The sequence below is a fragment of the Dipodomys ordii genome, unplaced genomic scaffold (assembly GCF_000151885.1).
Source record: "Dipodomys ordii isolate 6190 unplaced genomic scaffold, Dord_2.0 Scaffold54, whole genome shotgun sequence".
Taxonomy (NCBI): domain Eukaryota; kingdom Metazoa; phylum Chordata; class Mammalia; order Rodentia; family Heteromyidae; genus Dipodomys; species Dipodomys ordii.
The window spans coordinates 1685564-1703739 of record NW_012267270.1 but is presented as its reverse complement, the minus strand read 5'-3'; the positions used below and the strand labels follow the sequence as shown (position 1 = coordinate 1703739).

At 49.2% G+C, this 18176-nt stretch overlaps 1 protein-coding gene across 1 annotated transcript in view; it reads left to right on the top strand.

The window, feature by feature from the left end:
• Nucleotides 1-18176, top strand: part of Ppfia1 (protein tyrosine phosphatase, receptor type, f polypeptide (PTPRF), interacting protein (liprin), alpha 1) — a 101241-nt gene that overhangs the window by 52269 nt on the left and 30796 nt on the right. Inside the window, exons 12-18 of the mRNA XM_013020868.1 lie at nt 1032-1111; nt 3939-4074; nt 7675-7898; nt 10155-10386; nt 15036-15187; nt 16933-17105; nt 17384-17477. Of these exons, the coding sequence (XP_012876322.1) occupies nt 1032-1111; nt 3939-4074; nt 7675-7898; nt 10155-10386; nt 15036-15187; nt 16933-17105; nt 17384-17477 (1091 nt within the window). The remainder of the gene's footprint in view (nt 1-1031; nt 1112-3938; nt 4075-7674; nt 7899-10154; nt 10387-15035; nt 15188-16932; nt 17106-17383; nt 17478-18176) is intronic.

Genomic DNA, 18176 nt, shown 5'->3' with positions numbered 1-18176 from the left:
GCCCTGGGTTCTAATCAAACCAAGAAAAAAGCACCATATATACCAAGAAAAAAGCCCTACGGATAAAAAAAAGAACAATACTGTCAAACAGAAATATATTATGGACTATATAGTCTTGGACTTTCTGGTAACCTCATTTGAAGAAGTGTAAATAGGTGAAATTAATTTTATTTAGCCTAGTATATCCAAATGTTATTATTTCATTATATATAGTGTGACATTAATAAGCTACTTTATAATTATTTTCATACTAAGTCTTTGTGTGAACTCTGGAGTCACTACACACGTCATTTGGGTTTGTGTATTCATAGCCAGGAAGCCATGTGTGGCAGTCATGTCTGCACTGGACAGGAGAGTGTTGTATAAGAGATGTGGGACTGTGAGAAACAGTACAGAGCACTATTCTGTTCTCTAAGATTCTGAAACATTTCTGTGACTAATTCACACCTTTTCATTCAACAGGCTGTAGGTGAATTTGGTAGTCAGTTTGTTTATCACATAATTCATGGAGAAAATTTTCTCAGATGGGAAATGGTATTTATAACTGCTAATTTAACCTGCTACAGTTATGTTCAACATTTATGTGTGTTCAATGCAAATTTTTTTTTAAAATAGTTATTATAAAGGTGATAGAAAGGCTATGGTTACAAAAGTCAGGTAAGCTGTATGCCGGTAGCTCATGCCTGTAATCCTAGCTACGTAGGAGGTTGAGATCTGAGGATCGTGGTTCAAAGCCAGCCCCAGCTGGAAAGTCTGTGACACTCATCTTTCCAATAAGCCTCCAGAAAACCGGAAGTGGCGCTGTGGCTCAAGTGGTAGGGCACTCGCCTTGAGCTGAAGAGCTGAGGGACAGTGCCCAGGCCCAGAGTTCAAGCCCCGCTACCAAAAACAAACAAAAACAACCCCAAAAGTTAGGTAAATGAATATATTCCTTTTTGAACAATGTCATCCCTTCCCTCGCTCTCTCCCTGCAAATACTTCTTTAACATGAAAGAGAGAGCTTTTACTATAAATCATCTGCTGTCTTACAGGACCAGCTAGTCCTCAACATTGAAGCACTGAGGGCCGAACTAGACCAGATGAGACTGAGAGGCGCCTCGCTTCACCACGGGTATGTTGTTAACAAACTAGTCCCCGCGTTTCAGCACCTTGTACGCCTTGCCATGTGGCAGTGTGGTTGGAGATAGCACAGGGCCTGATCTTGAGAGTAAAGTGCCCATCTCAAGGCGGGAACTTGTGCTAGGGCAGTGTGTGGCTGGAAACACTCAGAAACATAGAGCAGGTTCAGTGTAGGCATGACCACTCCCACAGAGTGTGATGCGGATGCTGTGGGGGCAGCACAGAGCCCAGGGCTATAGAAAGGCCCCATCTTCCCAAGAGCTGCCCGCTGCACAGCGCTGCTGGTGCTGAAGGAGTGTCTGTACAGCCAGAGCTCAGGGGACTCCATCATAGTCACATCTGCTGGGGTATGACTTGGGATAGGCTGATACAGGCTGAGTCACTTGGCTGTGAATGGATCTGGTCGCACGCCTACATACAACCCTGCATCCTTATTGTTTTTTCTTTACTTTATGATGGAGGTGGTTCTTATTAAAATATTTAAATTTTGTGTCTTTGAAGAAAACTGCCATCAAGTGAAAATTAAACTTTGGCAGAAGTTCCTGAAGTGGTCCTTGGTGACCGCAGGTTACAGGAAACAGGCTTTTGCTCGAAGCGTGTTTAGTGGAGAGGGCAGAGCCAGTGCACACACTTGTGCATTGGGTACTAGGAAAAGTGAGGGCATCTTTATTGAACCTACTTCTAGATAGCTGCAAGAGAAGGCACTGAGGACAGTTTCAGAGAGCCAGAAAGGTTGACTTTCTGCATAACCAGAGAACTTTCCAGGGGCAGTGCTACTGCTTGCTGAGGGCCTGGAGGACAGAGAGCTGGGGTGGAATGCACCCTCAAAGGCTCATGTGGTCAGTGGGGCCCTGGCCACCACAGGTCCTGCTCAGGTGAGGGAGGAGAGGTACAATGTGTGTCTGAACAGTTACTAACAACACAATGTGCGATCCTCCCCACTTTATTTGTGGTATTCAGGTTTGGACTCGAGGCCTCCTGTTTGTTAGGCAGGTGCTCTGCTGCTTGAGCCATGTTCTCAGTCCTTTTTTGGCAGGAGGCTTGTGACACTGGCTTTCAGTCTTCCTTCCTCTGCCTTCTGAGTGCTGTGATTCCACATATCTCCTGACTTTGATGTATGGCTTTCTTGAGCTAACAGCTGTAGTAATAAAGAGGAGAGAGGTTGAAGTGGCAACAAAAGGAAGGGGGAAGCTGGGCAGCAATGGCTCACTCCTGTAATCCTACTTACTCAGAAGGCCAGATCTGAGGATTTTAGCTTGAAGCCAGCCCAGACAGGAAAGTCACAGAGACTTACCTCCAGTGAACCACAAAAAAGGTGGAAGTGGAGCTGTGGTTTAAATGGTAGAGTGCTAGCCTTGAGCAAAAAAAAAAACGAGCTCAGGAACAGCACTCAGACCCTGAGTTCAAGCCCCATGATTGGTTTAAAAAAATAAAAAGGGCAGGGCTAGGAAGGTGGCTCAGTGGTAGAGCGCTTGCCTTGCATGCAATGGGTCCTGGGTTCAATTCCTCAGCACCCCATAAGCAGAAAAAGCCGGAAGTGGCACTGTGGCTCAAGTGGTAGAGCACTAGCCTTGAGCTGAAGAGCTGAGGGACAGTGCCCAGGCCCTGAGTTCAAGCCCCACAACTAACAAAAAAAAGAAGGACAAGTTTTTTTGTGTGTGTTTTTTGTTTTTGGTTGGTCTTGGGGCTTGAACTCTGGGCCTGGGCACTGTCTTTCAGCTCTTCAGCTCAAGACTAGCACTCTACCACTTGAGCCACAGCGCCACTTCCTGTTTTCTGAGTGGTTAATTGGAGATATGAGTCTCACAGACTTTCCTGCCTGGGCTGGCTTTGAACCATGAATCTCAGATCTCAGCCTCCTGAGTAGGTAGGATTACAGCCGTCTGGCCAAGGGCAAGTTTTAAGATAGGCTTGCCTAGCCTGGGGTGTGATAAATGGCATGTGACAAGGGAGAGGAGGTGTTAGCTCTGGGAACCCCAAGGGGACAGTGCCAGGAGGTGGATCTGGAGACTCCATGTCAGACTTAGAAAGACACTGGCCACCCCAGGATGGCATGGGCCCTGGGTAGGAGGAATGAAGAGCCTGGGTCCGAGGCACAGACATCCTGCTGGGTAGTGCGGGCTTCCCTGCAGAGCATCCCCAGCAGCCTCCATTCTTAGGAACTAAGAGCTTAGAGGAAGCAGAAACAAGGCTGCCCCGGGATGGACGTGGTGGTGGGTGCCATGACTGACTCCCGCTGCCTCGCTGTGCCTGGCCCATGGGAATGGAATGGCCACTGCTCCTCAGCTCTGCCATCTTGGTTGGTCCAGCCCTCTCTCTACCCCCTTTTCTGGAGACTTCTTCAGCCTGAGGATTGGTTTCTGTGGCCTCACTATGCACAATTGTGTCTTGGGTTCAGAAACCTAGAAGCCAGCTCCAGCCCCAGCCTCCCCAGACAAGCTGAAAGGACTTGTGGCTGGTGCTTCTCCCATGGGGATCTTGGCGTCCGGGGAAAGCCTGGATGTGGCAGCCAGGCGCCCTGCTGGTCAGCCAGGGAAGCACAGGACCTGAACTTCGCTGAAGGCAGATTTTCAGACCGGGTGGCTGGACTCCCTGCTCCTCCCTGTGTGCCACCGTGCGCTTTTCCTGCCCCATGAGCAGTAAATGGCTGCCGAGCAGTAGCAACGTGTGGCTCTGGAGGCACTCACAGGTGGCCTGCCTTCTTGCCCACCTTTTCCTGCATGAGAGCATGCATTTTCCAGATGGCCAGTTTCCAGCTGAATGAGAAGTCGCCCAGTGAGTGGATTGTTCTAATAACAACCTTTCCTTTGACATTTCAGCAGACCCCACCTGGGCAGTGTCCCGGATTTCCGGTTCCCCGTGGCAGATGGGCACACGGACGCCTTCAGCACCAGTGCCGTGCTACGGCGCCCCCAGAAAGGCCGGCTGGCGGCTCTGCGGGACGAGCCATCCAAGGCAAGGCCTCCGCGCCTCCCCCCGAGCCCTCCCCTGCACCGACCACCCACCCTCACCTCTGCCCCCCCCAGCCCTCCCCTCCACTGTCCACCCTCACCTCTGTCCCGGAGCCCTCCCTTCCACTGTCCACCCTCACCTCTGTCCCGGAGCCCTCCCTTCCACTGTCCACCCTCACCTCTGCCCCCCTAGCCCTCCCCTCCACTGTCCACCCTCACCTCTGTCCCCCCAGCCCTCCCTTCCACTGTCCACCCTCATCTCTGTCCCGGAGCCCTCCCTTCCACTGTCCACCCTCACCTCTGCCCCCCCAGCCCTCCCTTCCACTGTCCACCCTCACCTCTGTCCCCCCAGCCCTCCCTTCCACTGTCCACCCTCACCTCTGCCCCCCCAGCCCTCCCCTGCACTGTCCACCCTCACCTCTGCCCCGGAGCCCTCCCTTCCACTGTCCACCCTCACCTCTGTCCCGGAGCCCTCCCTTCCACTGTCTTCTGCCTCTGTGACTTCTCCCCCGTGCCTGTCTCCTGGCTCTTCTGCTACGAATTACTTGAAGGTCATGCTTGCTTTTTTTGTTGCTGCTATTCTTTTTTTTCTTCCTTTAACACAAATGTTGGTTAAATGAGTACACGTTTTGGCTAAATGAATACATTTCTGCTACTGGAATACATATCTGAGACAGTCTGCTTACGAAGACAAAGGGTTCACTTCAGTCAGGGTTGTGAGTTTGGGTCTGTGTTTGGTCAGCCTGGTGATGGAGTGGAGCTGCTCACCTCGTGGTGGGGAAGCAGCCTTTCCCCTGGTGACCAGTTCTGAAGACTCCCCCAGGTGCCGACCCAGAGCCGGCTGCAGCATCCCCGCACTGGCCTCTTCCACAGCATGGGCTGGGATCCGCCTCAGTGTCCACTCTGTGGCCATGGTCACCTGCAGGGCAGGCGCAGTGTCTGTGTCCCAGAGCACACAGCTTAATGAGGAGGAATGAGCCCTTGGTGAGGCGTAGCCTGGGGCTGGTGATCCAGTGCCACGTACCCAGCTGGTGACCAGGCCGAGTGGGGACCTCAGCGAACTTGACAGTTCGCAGGTGAGTCCAAGAGTCACCCGAAGGATGCCTCAGGCGCAGGCACTCCTGTGCCTACAGCTGTGGGAAGGCAGCAGGCGTACTCACGTAGCTGGGTGCCTGAGGGTCCTTCCCTCAGAGCACATGTTTGGAGACGGCCAGGAGAAGGCGCTTGCCGCCTTCTCATCCTGGAAGTCACACACTTCTAAAGCTGCAGAGTTTGTGGACATATTTCTCGTCCATCCCATTCTGTCAGATGGTAATAAGCAGGAAACGAGGGAGGGTGCCACGTGCTTGAGTTGCAGAGTGATGAGGAGAATCTTAACCAGAGTAGCCAAGAGCCATCACCATGAGGGTGACGTGAGAGCAGAGCGCTGCAGGAAGAGGGCAGGGATGGATCTGATGCTGGACTGTGAGGCGCAGCAGGGCCTGCTGAGGGGTCAGGCGTGCAGGGTGACGCAGGGCAAACGATGGAGGGTATGGTTTCTGCATCTACAAGGATGGGGTCTGCTTCCTGAGGTGGGTGGGGAAGGTGGGCCTGAGCCTTGGCTGTGTTCAGGTTGACAGGCCTATCGAGGGAGGGGAGGAGTCAGCTGCAGAAAATGCAGTCACCCAAAACTGGGGATAAAACACTAGATGTGGCTGGAGGGGGAGCGGCTGTGAGCGTTGTCTGCAGGTGGCATTTAAAGATGTGAGACAAGGTGTGGTCATTCACGGACGCAGCTGGCAGGGCCACAGTCCATTGAGCCACCAGACTTACAGCCAGAGGGACATGGAACAGAGCGGTGACTGTCAGGTAGGAGGAAGCTAGGAGAGATGAGGTCTTACAGCACTGCCCTGCTGCAGTTCTGCTGGTGAGTGCGACGCGCAGAGCAGAGGGAACAAGCAGCTACAGAGGTTTCACACGGCAGAGCGGGGTGGGGGGGGACAGGAGGCAGAAGACTGGAGTGGAGGTGAAGGTTTTGTGGATTGTTTGTTTTGAGGTAGGAGGCAAGAGGAACTGTTCTTAGCTTGATAGGACAGGGCGCTCCCTAGGAGGGAAGAGGCCCTAGGGATCAGGGCAGGTTCTCACCCCCACAGAACAGGGGTGAGATCAGAAAGGGGAGTGTGAAGTTATCACACACGGCTGTCCTGTGTGTGTTCTGATTACAAATTCAAGTCTTACACGCGAGTGCTGCTCTAAAAAAATCCACCTCTGCCAGCTGCCTGCTACCTGGATGGCAAGTGACTGGGCTCAGGAAAGGGAGACCTGGAGCTCAGGATCACCTTGGCACTACTGACATGGGGTGTGGTAGTGGCTGTGTAGCTAAGTGAGTCCAGCTGGTATGGAGTTTGATCATTTTTCCCCACTTCGTGCTTTTCCCATACTGGAGCCTGAACCCAGGGCCTCACACCCTCTCTTGGCTTTTTTGTTCAAGGCTGGAACTCTGTCACTGGAGATATGCTTCCACTTCTGGCTTTCTGCTGGTTAGTTGAAGATATGAGTCTTTTGGATTTGTTTGCTGGGGCTGGCCTTGAACTGTGATCCTCAGGTCTCAGCTCCTACCTGTAGCTAGGATCAGAGATGTGATTCACTGGCACTCAACAAGTTGGGTCATTTTTTACTTCCCATTAAAGAGCACCGGTTGGAGCCAAGATGGATATCTGGTTTTTAATGTTCAGCTTTTGTTTGATTGCTATCTCCCAGTCACGAGTCACATGTCAGGCACACACAAGGTGGTCCGAACACTGTATTAGCCTCCTCTCCCAGTTCTTTGTCTTTTTCTTCTTCCTTTTATTTTTATTTTTTATGTTTTGGTGGATTTGGGGGCTTGAGTTTGGGCCTGGGCACTGTCTCTAAGTTCTTTTTGCTCAAGGCTAGTGCTCTTGTCACTTTGAACCATAGCTCCACTGGTTTTCTAGTGGTTAATGGAATATAGGGTCTCACAGGCTTCTTGCCCAGGTTGGCTTTGAACCTTGATCCTCAGATCTCAGCCTCCTGAGTAACTAGGATTAGAGGCGTGAGCCACCAGTGCTTGGCTCCTTTAAATGTTTTGTTGAGTCAAAATCTCACTACTTAGTCCAGACTGGACTTGATTTAGAAGTCCTCCTATCATAGCCTACTGAGTGATTGGATGACTATGCCCTGTCTCATTTATTTATTTGTTTGTTTATTTGTTTATTAGGTTATGGCACTTGAACTCAGGGTCTGGGTGCTGCTCCTGAGCTCTTTTGCTCAAGGCTAGTGCTCTGTCACGTTGAGCCACAGCCCTACTTCTGGTGTTCTGGTGGTTCATTGGAAATAAAAGTCTCACGGACTTTCCTGCCTGGGCTGGCTTCAGAACATGATCCTCAGATCTCAGCCATCTGAGTAGCTAGGATTACAAATGTGAGCCGCCAGCTCCCAGCTTCTCCTGTCTTAAATACCATCTGGTTAGCATGTATCAGCAGCTTGAGGAGGTGACCCATCCATCTTTCCATACTCTCTGGGCCTCTATTTAAAACATTGACCTTTTTGATGACCGAATAAGGCCTGTTGCTGAATGTGCTGAGATGTGTTTTCCCATCAACAGGTGCAAACTCTCAATGAGCAGGATTGGGAACGAGCCCAGCAGGCCAGCGTCTTGGCAAATGTGGCCCAGGCGTTCGAGAGTGATGTGGATGTGTCTGACGGTGAAGATGACAGGGACCCTCTGCTGAGCTCAGTGGACTTGCTGTCGCCCAGTGGGCAGGCTGATGCACAGACCCTGGCCATGATGCTTCAGGAGCAGCTGGATGCCATCAATAAGGAGATCAGGTATGCTGGGGGCCCATTCCCAGTGGCGCCTGCAGCACGTAGGGCCAGCACGCTCCCAGTGCCCCAGTGGTCCATCATGACGAGCTGAGAGCCAGTGTGAAGAACTTTAGATTCCAGCTCAGATAACCCAAGCAACCTCCCCATGGTCACAGGACTCAGGCTTCGGTATAGGATGCTGGGGAGGAAGGTATTCAGTGCCCTTCCAGTGGTGGAAGACAAATGGAGAGACCCAGCTGGAGGGTCCAGGGCCATCCAGAGAGTTGTGCCTTGCAGGACAGTGGTGCACAGGGAAGATGTGTGTGTACCCTATGAGCCATCAGCCAGTGCTGGATGACAGAGGGACAAGGAGACATGCCAGCAGAGGATGGAGAGTGTGGCGGGAAGTAGATTGCTACTTCCCAGCCTGCCCAAGCAGAGTGCCCCTTGACTCCGAGCCTCGCAGTCCCCATGCATCCCCTAGCATGGTCAGCACGCAGCCTTATGCCCACAAGCCCGCCATCCAGTTCCTGTTGCACACCCTCACGCTGGGCACAGGGTTTCCTACTTCTTCCTCAGAAGGAAAATGAGGGCCAACAACTGTCATCTGACTTTTCTCAGTGTCATCGATGTCTTAAAGGGCTTTTTCTTCAGTAACTCTGGTAGCTGTTATAATAGGATGTGGCCCAACAGCGGCCGCCTGTGGAATCGGAGCCACGCATTGCCCATGCAGTGGGTGAGAGGCCTTAGGACCCTGCTGTGGTCAGGAGGGTGGCATTGGGGCACAGTGCCCTAAGAGCTGCATGGGCTGAGACCAGGTAGAACCCCAACCAGGCCTGGGCCCTTGCAAACAGCAGCCAGCAGGACCTTGCTGAGAGCTAAGGGCATTGCCACTTGGTTCTACAAAATGGAAAGGGGGAAGTGCCCTTTCCAGGCAGAGGAGAGGTCAGCATGGCCAACTTCCCAAGCACGCGGGCTTCAGAGCAAAGTGAGCTGCTGCCTGGGTTTCTGAATCTGCAGCTGAATCTGCAGGTGGTGGGTACGGAAAGAGAGCCTTTCCCACTGCTGCGGGAAATGGAGAAATTTACTTCCATTTAGCGTTTGCTTTTGACAGTGTGTTGCTTGATAAAAATATTCTTTATTCATCAAGTTGATCAGATACAGATAGTAAGATACATCCCTGGCTTCTAAACTGCTTTCTGTTAGTAATAATAAATAATTTTTCTTAGAATATTGAAGTAGAACTTTAGCTGAAGGGTCACAATAAGGCTTCTGTGCTCTTTGGAACAGTTGTTATTGGTATAGTCAGGTATTACAGCTGTGTTGGGTCATCTATAGTGCTGTGTGGCAGAAGAGTTAGTCTTGAAGTCCAGACTGGTCCACCCCTGCAGCTTATACCGAAATCTAAGCAGTGTGCAGTGAAGCACTGGGAACTCCCACGGGGATTGGTTCTTTTTTTGGGGAGGGGGGGGGAGAAGGGGGCTGGTCATGGGGCCTGACCTCTGGGCCTGGGCGCTGCCCCTCAGCTCTTCAGCTCAAGGTTAGCACTCTACCACTGAATCACAGCACCACTTCCGGCTTTTTCTGCTCATGTGGTGCTGAGGAATCCAACCCAGAGCCTCATGCATGCAAGGCAAGCCACCTTCCCAGCCCTAGGTCAGTTCTTTGTGTCAGGGTTCCTGAGTTTCAGTGAAATCTGTAGCTAAATGTACAGCTTTGTTTTAAGAGTAGGGAGGTAAGAATCATAAAGTTTATTTTAAATTTTATTTTTTGTTGGTCTTGGGGCTTGAACTCTGGGCATGGGCTCTGTCCCTGAGCTCTTCAGCTCAAGGCTAGTGCTCTGTCACTTTGAGCCACAGCACCACTTCTGGTTTTCTAAAATAAGAGTCTCATGGGCTTTCCTGTCTGGGCCGGCTTTGAATCGTGATCCTTAGATCTCAGCCTCCTGAGTAGCTAGGATTACTTACAGGTGTGAGCCACTGGCACCTGGCTAAGAGTCATAAAGTTTACCCCATTGCTTTAGCAAGGAGATTAATAGCTACAACCATAGAAGTAGGTGCCAACCAGCCTCCTCTATGTGAAAGCAAATACAAATGATAGAACCATCTTAGCAAGACTTAGTGGGAAGTTTACTGTTGATTGTTCATGAGGGAGTAGAAGAGTTTTGCTGAAGTGTTCGATGTAGTTTGCTCACAGATACAGAACAAAGATCCTCATTGTGTACACCCTTACATTTGTTTGCTTCTGGAGAGATGGTGACTGTTGTTGCTTTGATTTTAGGTTGATCCAAGAAGAGAAGGAGAGCACAGAGCAAAGGGCAGAGGAGATTGAGAGTCGAGTCGGCAGTGGGAGTTTAGACAACCTTGGTCGTTTTAGGTCGATGAGCTCCATTCCCCCCTACCCTGCTTCCTCACTTGCCAGCTCCTCCCCTCCAGGAAGCGGCCGCTCCACCCCAAGAAGGGTGCCTCATAGCCCCGCTCGGGAGGTGGACAGACTGGGCGTCATGACTCTGGTAAGCACCCTGTGTGAAGTCACACTCAGAACCCACATCTCTTTACCCAGATGAAAGTCAAGTTGATGTGTTATTTTAAGGGCACATTTTTTTCACTAGCTAGTATTTAATCATTCAACTATGCCAAGTAAATTTTGATGTAACCAAGTTATCAGAGCAACGTTTAGTTATGTAATACTAGACAGGGGTTTGTGCAAGGCACAGCAGCCAGATGGGAAAATAGTTCACGTTTTGTAGGAATAGACAATTAACAAAAGAAAACGCAGACAGATGTCTCAGTATACGGAGTGGTGTGCATCTGGTTACTATAGAGACCTTCAGGGGGCTCCAGGAATGAGGTCAGGAAACAAGGCTGAGGAGGTTCTGCAGCCACCTCAGGCCTCCTTAGAGGCTGGGGGCTTCACTCCTCGCTGGGGCCACTTCCATCCTGGATATACGCTGTTCTGCCTGTGAGATGACTCTCCAGCCACACCCGAATCACCTCCTCGGCCCTTTCCATGTGCACTGCAGTCTCATTGTTGCTCATGTCACTAAATCGTTTAGCGGCATAGTAAGTGGTCAGCAGTCTATTTGGTGCTGTTTTGACACAGAGTTTTTATAATGTACATCACTTGCTAGTCAGGAAATGTTTTATACTCTGACGGGTTCTTTTGGATCCTCATCCTTATTTCCTTCCTGCCACTTTAGCAGTAACTATGCATTTTCCTAGCTTCATAGGCAGTATGCTAGCTGGCAGGATCTGCTTCTGTCGTCATCCTTGTGTGTGTCACTTTGGATCCAGCCCCCAGGTCTCCATCATTCGATATGTGTCCATCCAGTGGCCCATGCTCTGACCCTCTTCATGACCTGCCTGGGGACCTGGCCACCAGGGCAGATCTGTGCTGCACTAGCCTATGCAGTAGCTGGTCGAGATTTTTCATAAAAAGTCCTTTGCATTATAAAGGACACAGTCATGGGATAGTTGGTTGAGTGTTTCTACACCCACAATCTGTGTGACTCGGCAGTGAGACATTGCTATATAAACAGATGAGCCGGTGAGTGTGGAATCAGCAGATACTCTGTGCATAAAGTGTGCATTCAGCTTTTAAAGGTGGTTGTAATCGAGACGTCAATATCATCAACTTATTGAGGGTATCTGTTATAGACGATTTTTAATGAAATGTCTTACATGCATCATAAGATGTAAGATTTTACCTGATACTATGCTAGCTTTTGTTCTTATATATTTTCACAGGATACCTTGCTTTACGCAATAAATTTATTTTTAAGAAGTTGTAAATCAAATTCTAGGTAAGGATTTTGCATTAATGTCCAATAGATTATTAACTAAAAGTAAGTTTGTTTTGCTTTAATAATAGGTGTTACAATAAGTTAGGACCAGTTAGAATATTCACAATTCTGTTTTGTATTAAAGCTAAGTTACACAGAGAGTTGACTTGGAGAAGATAATCATTAGGGCCCTTTGTTGTAGAAGCCATGTTTCAGTAAGTTACAATGTGTTCAAATAGAATTTTATCTCTGAACACTAATGTACAGTGGTTCTCTGGTGGATAATTTTTATTAAGTTTACATTGAAAATGTGTTCTGTTTATTCTGCTTACAGAAATATTTTTCTAAATTCCTTGTCACTTATATCTGCCCTGTCATTTCCATTTAATATATATTTGTCTGTATTAATGCTTGAAATTTAACTTCAAAGTGTGTGGTAAATCTGATTTCTCTTCATTTCTTTGCATGCATCTATCAGCCTAGTGATTTAAGGAAACATCGTAGAAAGGTAAATTACTTAGTAACTTCACATGTCTTCCTGTCTCCGTAATGGTTGAGGCATATGGTATTTCACAAGTGTAGCGCTGTGCTGGGGTGTGATGCTGAATGACTGACGTGTCACGGCACATCCCATGAGGGCTGTGTTGGAATTGGTGGCCGGGAACATGGGAGCCAGTGCTGCTTGCTCACTGGTCCTGCAGCTAAGCGTCACATGCTTGTTTATGGTAGACATGGTATTCAGAGTTAAAAAAAAAATTGAATGAAATCCTAGCTACTTAAAAGGCTGAGATACAGAGGATTACAGTGTGAAGTCAGCCTGGATTTACGAGAACTCATCTCAGCAGATAAAAGCTTGTGTGATTGCATGTGCCTGTCCTCCTAGCTAGGCGGGAAGTATAGATAAGATCAGTAAGTTCTTGCTCTGCTCTAAGCACCAGGCTTTGTGCTTGGCTAGTCTGTTGTAGTGTTTCACCTTGGGAACACCCTCTGGACAGCTGACTTGTAGTTGGTTCTGACTTGTGCTTTTATAGCCCAACCTGCTCAGGCACAAGATCACCTTGTGTTCTTGTCACTGGTACTTTCAGTGTGCAGCCTAAAAAAACTTGGAGCAGCCTATCCTGGAGGCTCTGTGGCTTGATCTAGTACTGTGTCCACAGAGATGGCACGGGGCCAGATACTGCCTGCGTCTGACCTTCTCCTTCGGACTGCTGGCTAGACTTAGGGGCTTCCCTGCCCTCACGCCTCTTATAGGAGAGTCTGAGACATGTAGGGCAGGTCTGTGTCCCACCTTGGTGCTAGCACAGAGGGCAGTGCAAGCCGGACCAGCCCAGAAGTCTCCTTCAGGTTGCCCAGTGAGGAGGCCCTGCTGCCATGGTGTCCAGCTAGGACCTCTTAGCTTACCTCCTGCCACATGAATTGCCAGTTCCTCAACTCCGCCTTGGCTTTTCTACTCATGATTGGCACTCTACCACTTAAGCCATGCCTCTCTCTAGTCCAGCTTTTTTGCTGGTTAATTGGAGATAGAGTCTCTCTCAGATTTTTCTGCCCCAGCTGGTACCTGGCCAGTTCCTTGATTTTTTTTTTTTTTTTTGGTTGTGGGGCTTGAACTCTGGGCCTGGGCGCTGTCCCTCAGCTCTTCAGCTCAAAGCTAGTACTCTGCCACTTGAGCCACAGCACCACTTCTGGTTTTCTGGTGGTTCATTAGAGATAAGAGTCTCACGGACTTTCCTTCCCTGGGCTGGCTTTGGACTGTGATCCTCGGATCTTAGCTTCCTGAGTAGCTAGGATTTCAGGTGTGAGCCACCTGCGCCCAGCTAACATGATTGTTTTGGCCTGAATTTTTTTTCCCCCTGGTCCTGAAGCTTAAATTCTGGACCTGGACACTGTGTCTTTAAGCTGTTGTACTCAAGGCTAGTGCTTTACCACTTGAGCCACAGCTCCACTTCAGCTCTTTGGATTTTTTTTTTGGAGATAAAGAGTCTCACAGACTTTCCTGTCTGGGCTGGCTTCAAACCACAGTCCTCATATCTCAACCTCTGGAGTTGCTAGGATTATAGGTGTGAGCTACCAGCTTCAACCTGGATACTTAAATTGTTAAGTTTCAGATGGATAATCTCTGGCTGTGTTAGGCCTTTAGGGGGCAGTGCTAGACTAGAACCTGGGGCCAGCAGCCTCCTAATCAGGTACTCTAGCACTAAGCCTGGCCTGAGCCTTGACATCCCTTTCTGCTGTGGCCACAGTAGAAGTTAGGGACACTGCAGAGGTATCTGCTGGTGGCTAGGGTATATCCCCAGCAGACTCGGCTCCACTAAGCCAAATCCATTGAGTCTCATTCAGCTGCAGTGGGACCTATGTACTTCACACAGTCCCATTTAAAAAGTTAATAGAAATCTGGAAAATCATAGTTCAAGGCCATCCCAAACAAAAGGTTAGCAATACTCGGTCTTGGTCGATACGCCAGGCTTATTGGTGTGCCTCAGTGATCCCAGCTATGCAGGAGGATCCCACTCAGGGACAAGAACATGAGACCCTATCTGAAAAACAATCTGTAACAAAAAAGGGCAGGGGCCATGGCTCAAGTACAAGACCTGAGTTCAAGCCCCAGTACTGCTCCCTCCAGGAAGAGGTAGCTGCTCAGGTCCTAGTGTTTGTGTATTGCCTGCCTCAGGTATCTCATGAACTCAGTCCTACTTCAAACCAGGAGCATGGGCCTCTCTGTGCAGCCTGCCTGGGTCTGCCTTCAGACTGATCTGTCCACTACCCTGTGTTCCCAGGGACACACCTATGCTCATGACTCATGGCAAAAAAACCCCAACAGGTCTATCAGGTCCTCCTTTAAAGACAAACCCAGCATTGTTTTTCTAAACACATGGAGCCCAAAGGTTTAAGCTGTGGACCAACGATTCCAGTCCAGACACACATTGGATATGTGTTTGGCTCATGGTCCAAGCCATTCCTGTATTTCCCCATAGACAAAAATGTACTGCCCATTTCTCAAAGTGACTTCTCCCCTTCCCAGCGCTCCTAAGTGACATGCCTGCCATGGCCCCTCATCATGGGGTAAGCTTTTTCTTTTATTGCTGAGGGTGATGTTGGCAGCAATACTTATCGTCCTTACTGCCCTCTGATGACTGTCGCTGAATGTGCCTAGAAGAGCAGAGCTGAGCTGAGGAGGCAACAGGTGTCCCCAAGTCTGCGGCTCCTCATCCTCATGCATGGAGGCGGACTGTGGCCTTCTGTGCCACAGCCTCCTTCCTCCTTCCAGTGGGAAAATGTAGCCTGAGGTTCTCAAGGAAGTTTATGAGTATAATTAAAAAAGACAGTGTGGTTTTTATTAGCCGTCTACTGTTAAGTAATTTTGCTTTTGTCTTACCCTTCAGTTGCCAGCTTCCAGAGAAGAGGTACGAGATGACAAGACAACCATAAAATGTGAAACTTCTCCCCCCTCCTCCCCGAGGTCCCTGCGCTTAGACAGGCTGCACAAAGGCGCACTCCATACGGTCAGCCACGAAGACATCAGGGACCTGCGAAAGTAAGGAGTGGAGTATATGGACCCCCCATGCTGTGCAGAAACCATCTTGTATTGGGCTTAAGAATAGTGATTAACAAAAGAAAAAATAGTCAAGCCCCATGCCAGTGGCTCCTATAGTCCTAGCTACTCAGGAGTTTGAGATTGGAGGATCATGGTTTGAAGTCAGCCTGGCAGGAAAGGCTGTGAGACTCTTACTTCCAATTAACCACCAAAAAGCCAGAGGTAGATCTTGATTCAAGTGGTAGAGCAAAAGCTCAGGGACTGTACTTGGGCCCTAAGGCAAGCCTCAGGGCTGGAACCCCTCCCCCCAAAACCTGTAGCTTAAGTTGTATCACCCCTGCTTAGTAAGCACAAGGCCTTAGTTATTACCTTTTTACTGCTGAGTTGTAATTACTGAGCGTTAGCCCTGGGATGGCTGCCACTGCTGGCCTGACATGACATCCAGCAGTAGATGCTTTCCAAAGTTTGGAAAGAGGTGTTATGTGAAGTCAGTTCTTGTTGCTTCAGATTCCCAACTGTGAACTCGAGACCTTTCTGTTGGTGATGTTGAATTTGTCCCACAAATGGCAGCTTTTGATCACGTCCCTCTGTGATAGCCAGTTCCTCTCAGATCCTTCTGCGCCCTGCTTATGTGCTCTTGAGACCTCTCTATTCAAACGGCTTCCCACCCTGTCCCATCATTGCTGGGTGAGACCGTGCTAAGGGGAGGACACACCGGTGCCATGATCACACAGCTGCTGAAAGGGGCAGGAGCTCTGCCCTCTCTCTCCCAGGCTGTGCTCTTTCTGCCAGCCCTCATCTCTGGGCCTGGGAGCAGCTCGCATGGGATGAGAGAGGCTCCTGAGAAGGGCCATCGCTGGGGATCCTGGGCCAGCTGCTTGGGTCGGGCCTGCTCCAAAAGGGAGTACCACCTGGGAAGAAATCTAGGCTTCAGAAAACAGTGTTCTTTGAGCTGCGCTGGTGGCTGTGTTATAGAGCATCACACACACGCCGTGTAAGACTTAAAAGGTTTTTTAGGAGGTTTAACAGAGACAAATATTCAAAATGCAAAGTAAGCTGGGTGTGGTGGTTTTTGCCTGTAATCCCAGTTAGGGAGGTTGAAACTGGATAATCTCAAACTTCAGGGCGGCCTGATCTACATAATGATACCTTTTCTCCAAAAAGGAATACTAGAAAGAGAACAATAGATGAGGTTAATCTGACTAAATTATATATGTGCCTATGAATTACCATTGTAAAACATCTTTGTACAATTAATATACACCAAAAAATAACAGCAACAGAGGATGAGAAGAAAGTAAGACAGGCAATGTTGAGGGTAGCTACTGGCTCAAGAGGGTAGTTTGGAAAAGGCAGGTGAGAGCGAATAGGGTGGAAGTACTTCAGGTGTGTGAATGAAGATAGAACAGTGAAGCCTGCCAAAATTGTTCCACAAAGGTGGGAGGAGGGTGAAGGGGAATGATACAGGGGTGTGTTTGGTTGGGGTACATTGTATGTATGTGGGGAAATGTCACCATGAATCCCCCCATACTAATATGCTTTAGAAATAAGTAAATATAGTAAATACAAAGTCGAGCAATCGGCTGAGCATGGCAGCACACACCTGTATTCCTTTGGCTCGGGTGGATACATACCGAGACCTGGTCTGGAAAAAACCAGGAAAATGTCAACAACGTCATAGCCCCTGTGAGTATGGAGTGTTGTTAGAAGGGTGTGTCACGAAGTCCTGATTTCTCTCCTGAAAGCTCGACAGGCTCCCAGGATGGCCCCGTGAGCAATCCCAGCAGCAGCAACAGCAGCCAGGACTCACTCCATAAAGCCCCGAAGAAGAAGGGCATCAAGTCTTCTATTGGCCGCTTGTTTGGCAAGAAGGAAAAGGGCCGGCCTGGACAAATGGGCAAAGACTCACCAGGACAAGGTTGGTCGGTTTGCAGTAAGCATAGGTGGGCTCTCATTTTGTGTCTGTGTGCATGGCCAGCACCCAGATGCATTGTCCCATGAGTCAGTGCTGATGTGTACCAGTGAATCGATTGCTGGTTTTGTTCACTTGTTATGAACCATCAGCAATTCAGATAGGAGTTGCCGTTCTATATGCTCGGTTGCAAACAGCCATCATGGGTTACTTACTGTATGTGTGTGGCAGAGAGCTGCCTTCTGCCTGCTGGGAATGCCACCTCAGTTTCTCTTTCCTCACAGCTGCTCTCTCTGAGACAGAAAACTCATCTCAAGATGCCTTAGGGCTCAGCAAATTGGGAGGCCAGGCTGAGAAAAACCGTAAACTTCAGAAAAAGTAAGTTTTATAACCTCTATCTCATTGAGCAGTTTTCAAGGCCAACGGGGTTGAGATATTTGCTGCTTATACATTAAATGTTTGTTAAGCACAACACATAACTGTATATGCAGTATCTTTTGAAAGAATAACTATTTTTGCCTTTGAACTTTACACTTTCCGGAAGATTCGCTTTAAAAGTCCTCACAGAGGTTCCCAGTTGGCCACAGGAGTGGGAAATTGCTGGCCTCAGCCATCCACACCCCGTCACTGCCCAGGCCAGTTCCGCTCTCCAGGCACCTGCCCTATGCTCAGTTTTCTCACCTATAAAATGGGAGCCCTTGTAGTTCATACCGCATATGGCCTTTACGAGTATTAAATAGGCTTGCTCCCTGTCCTGTCCCTCCCTCTCTCCCTCTCTCCTCTCCTTCTTTCCTCTCCTTCTCTCCCTCTCTCCTTCTCTCCTTCTCTCCCTCTCTCTCTCTCTCTCTCACACACACACATGCACCTGCATGCGCACACACACACATGTCTGTCTGAGGGAGCTCTATATGCAAACAAGGGGCTGTTGTAACTGCAGGCCCTTAAGTGGGTGTCAGTATACATGTGTGTGTGACCTGTCTTCATGCATTCACTGTTTGCATTGTCTCCTAGTTTCTGTTCTTTTATCTCACATAGACTCTACATTTCGTAGTCTATATTAAATTAAGTCCCCCCCCC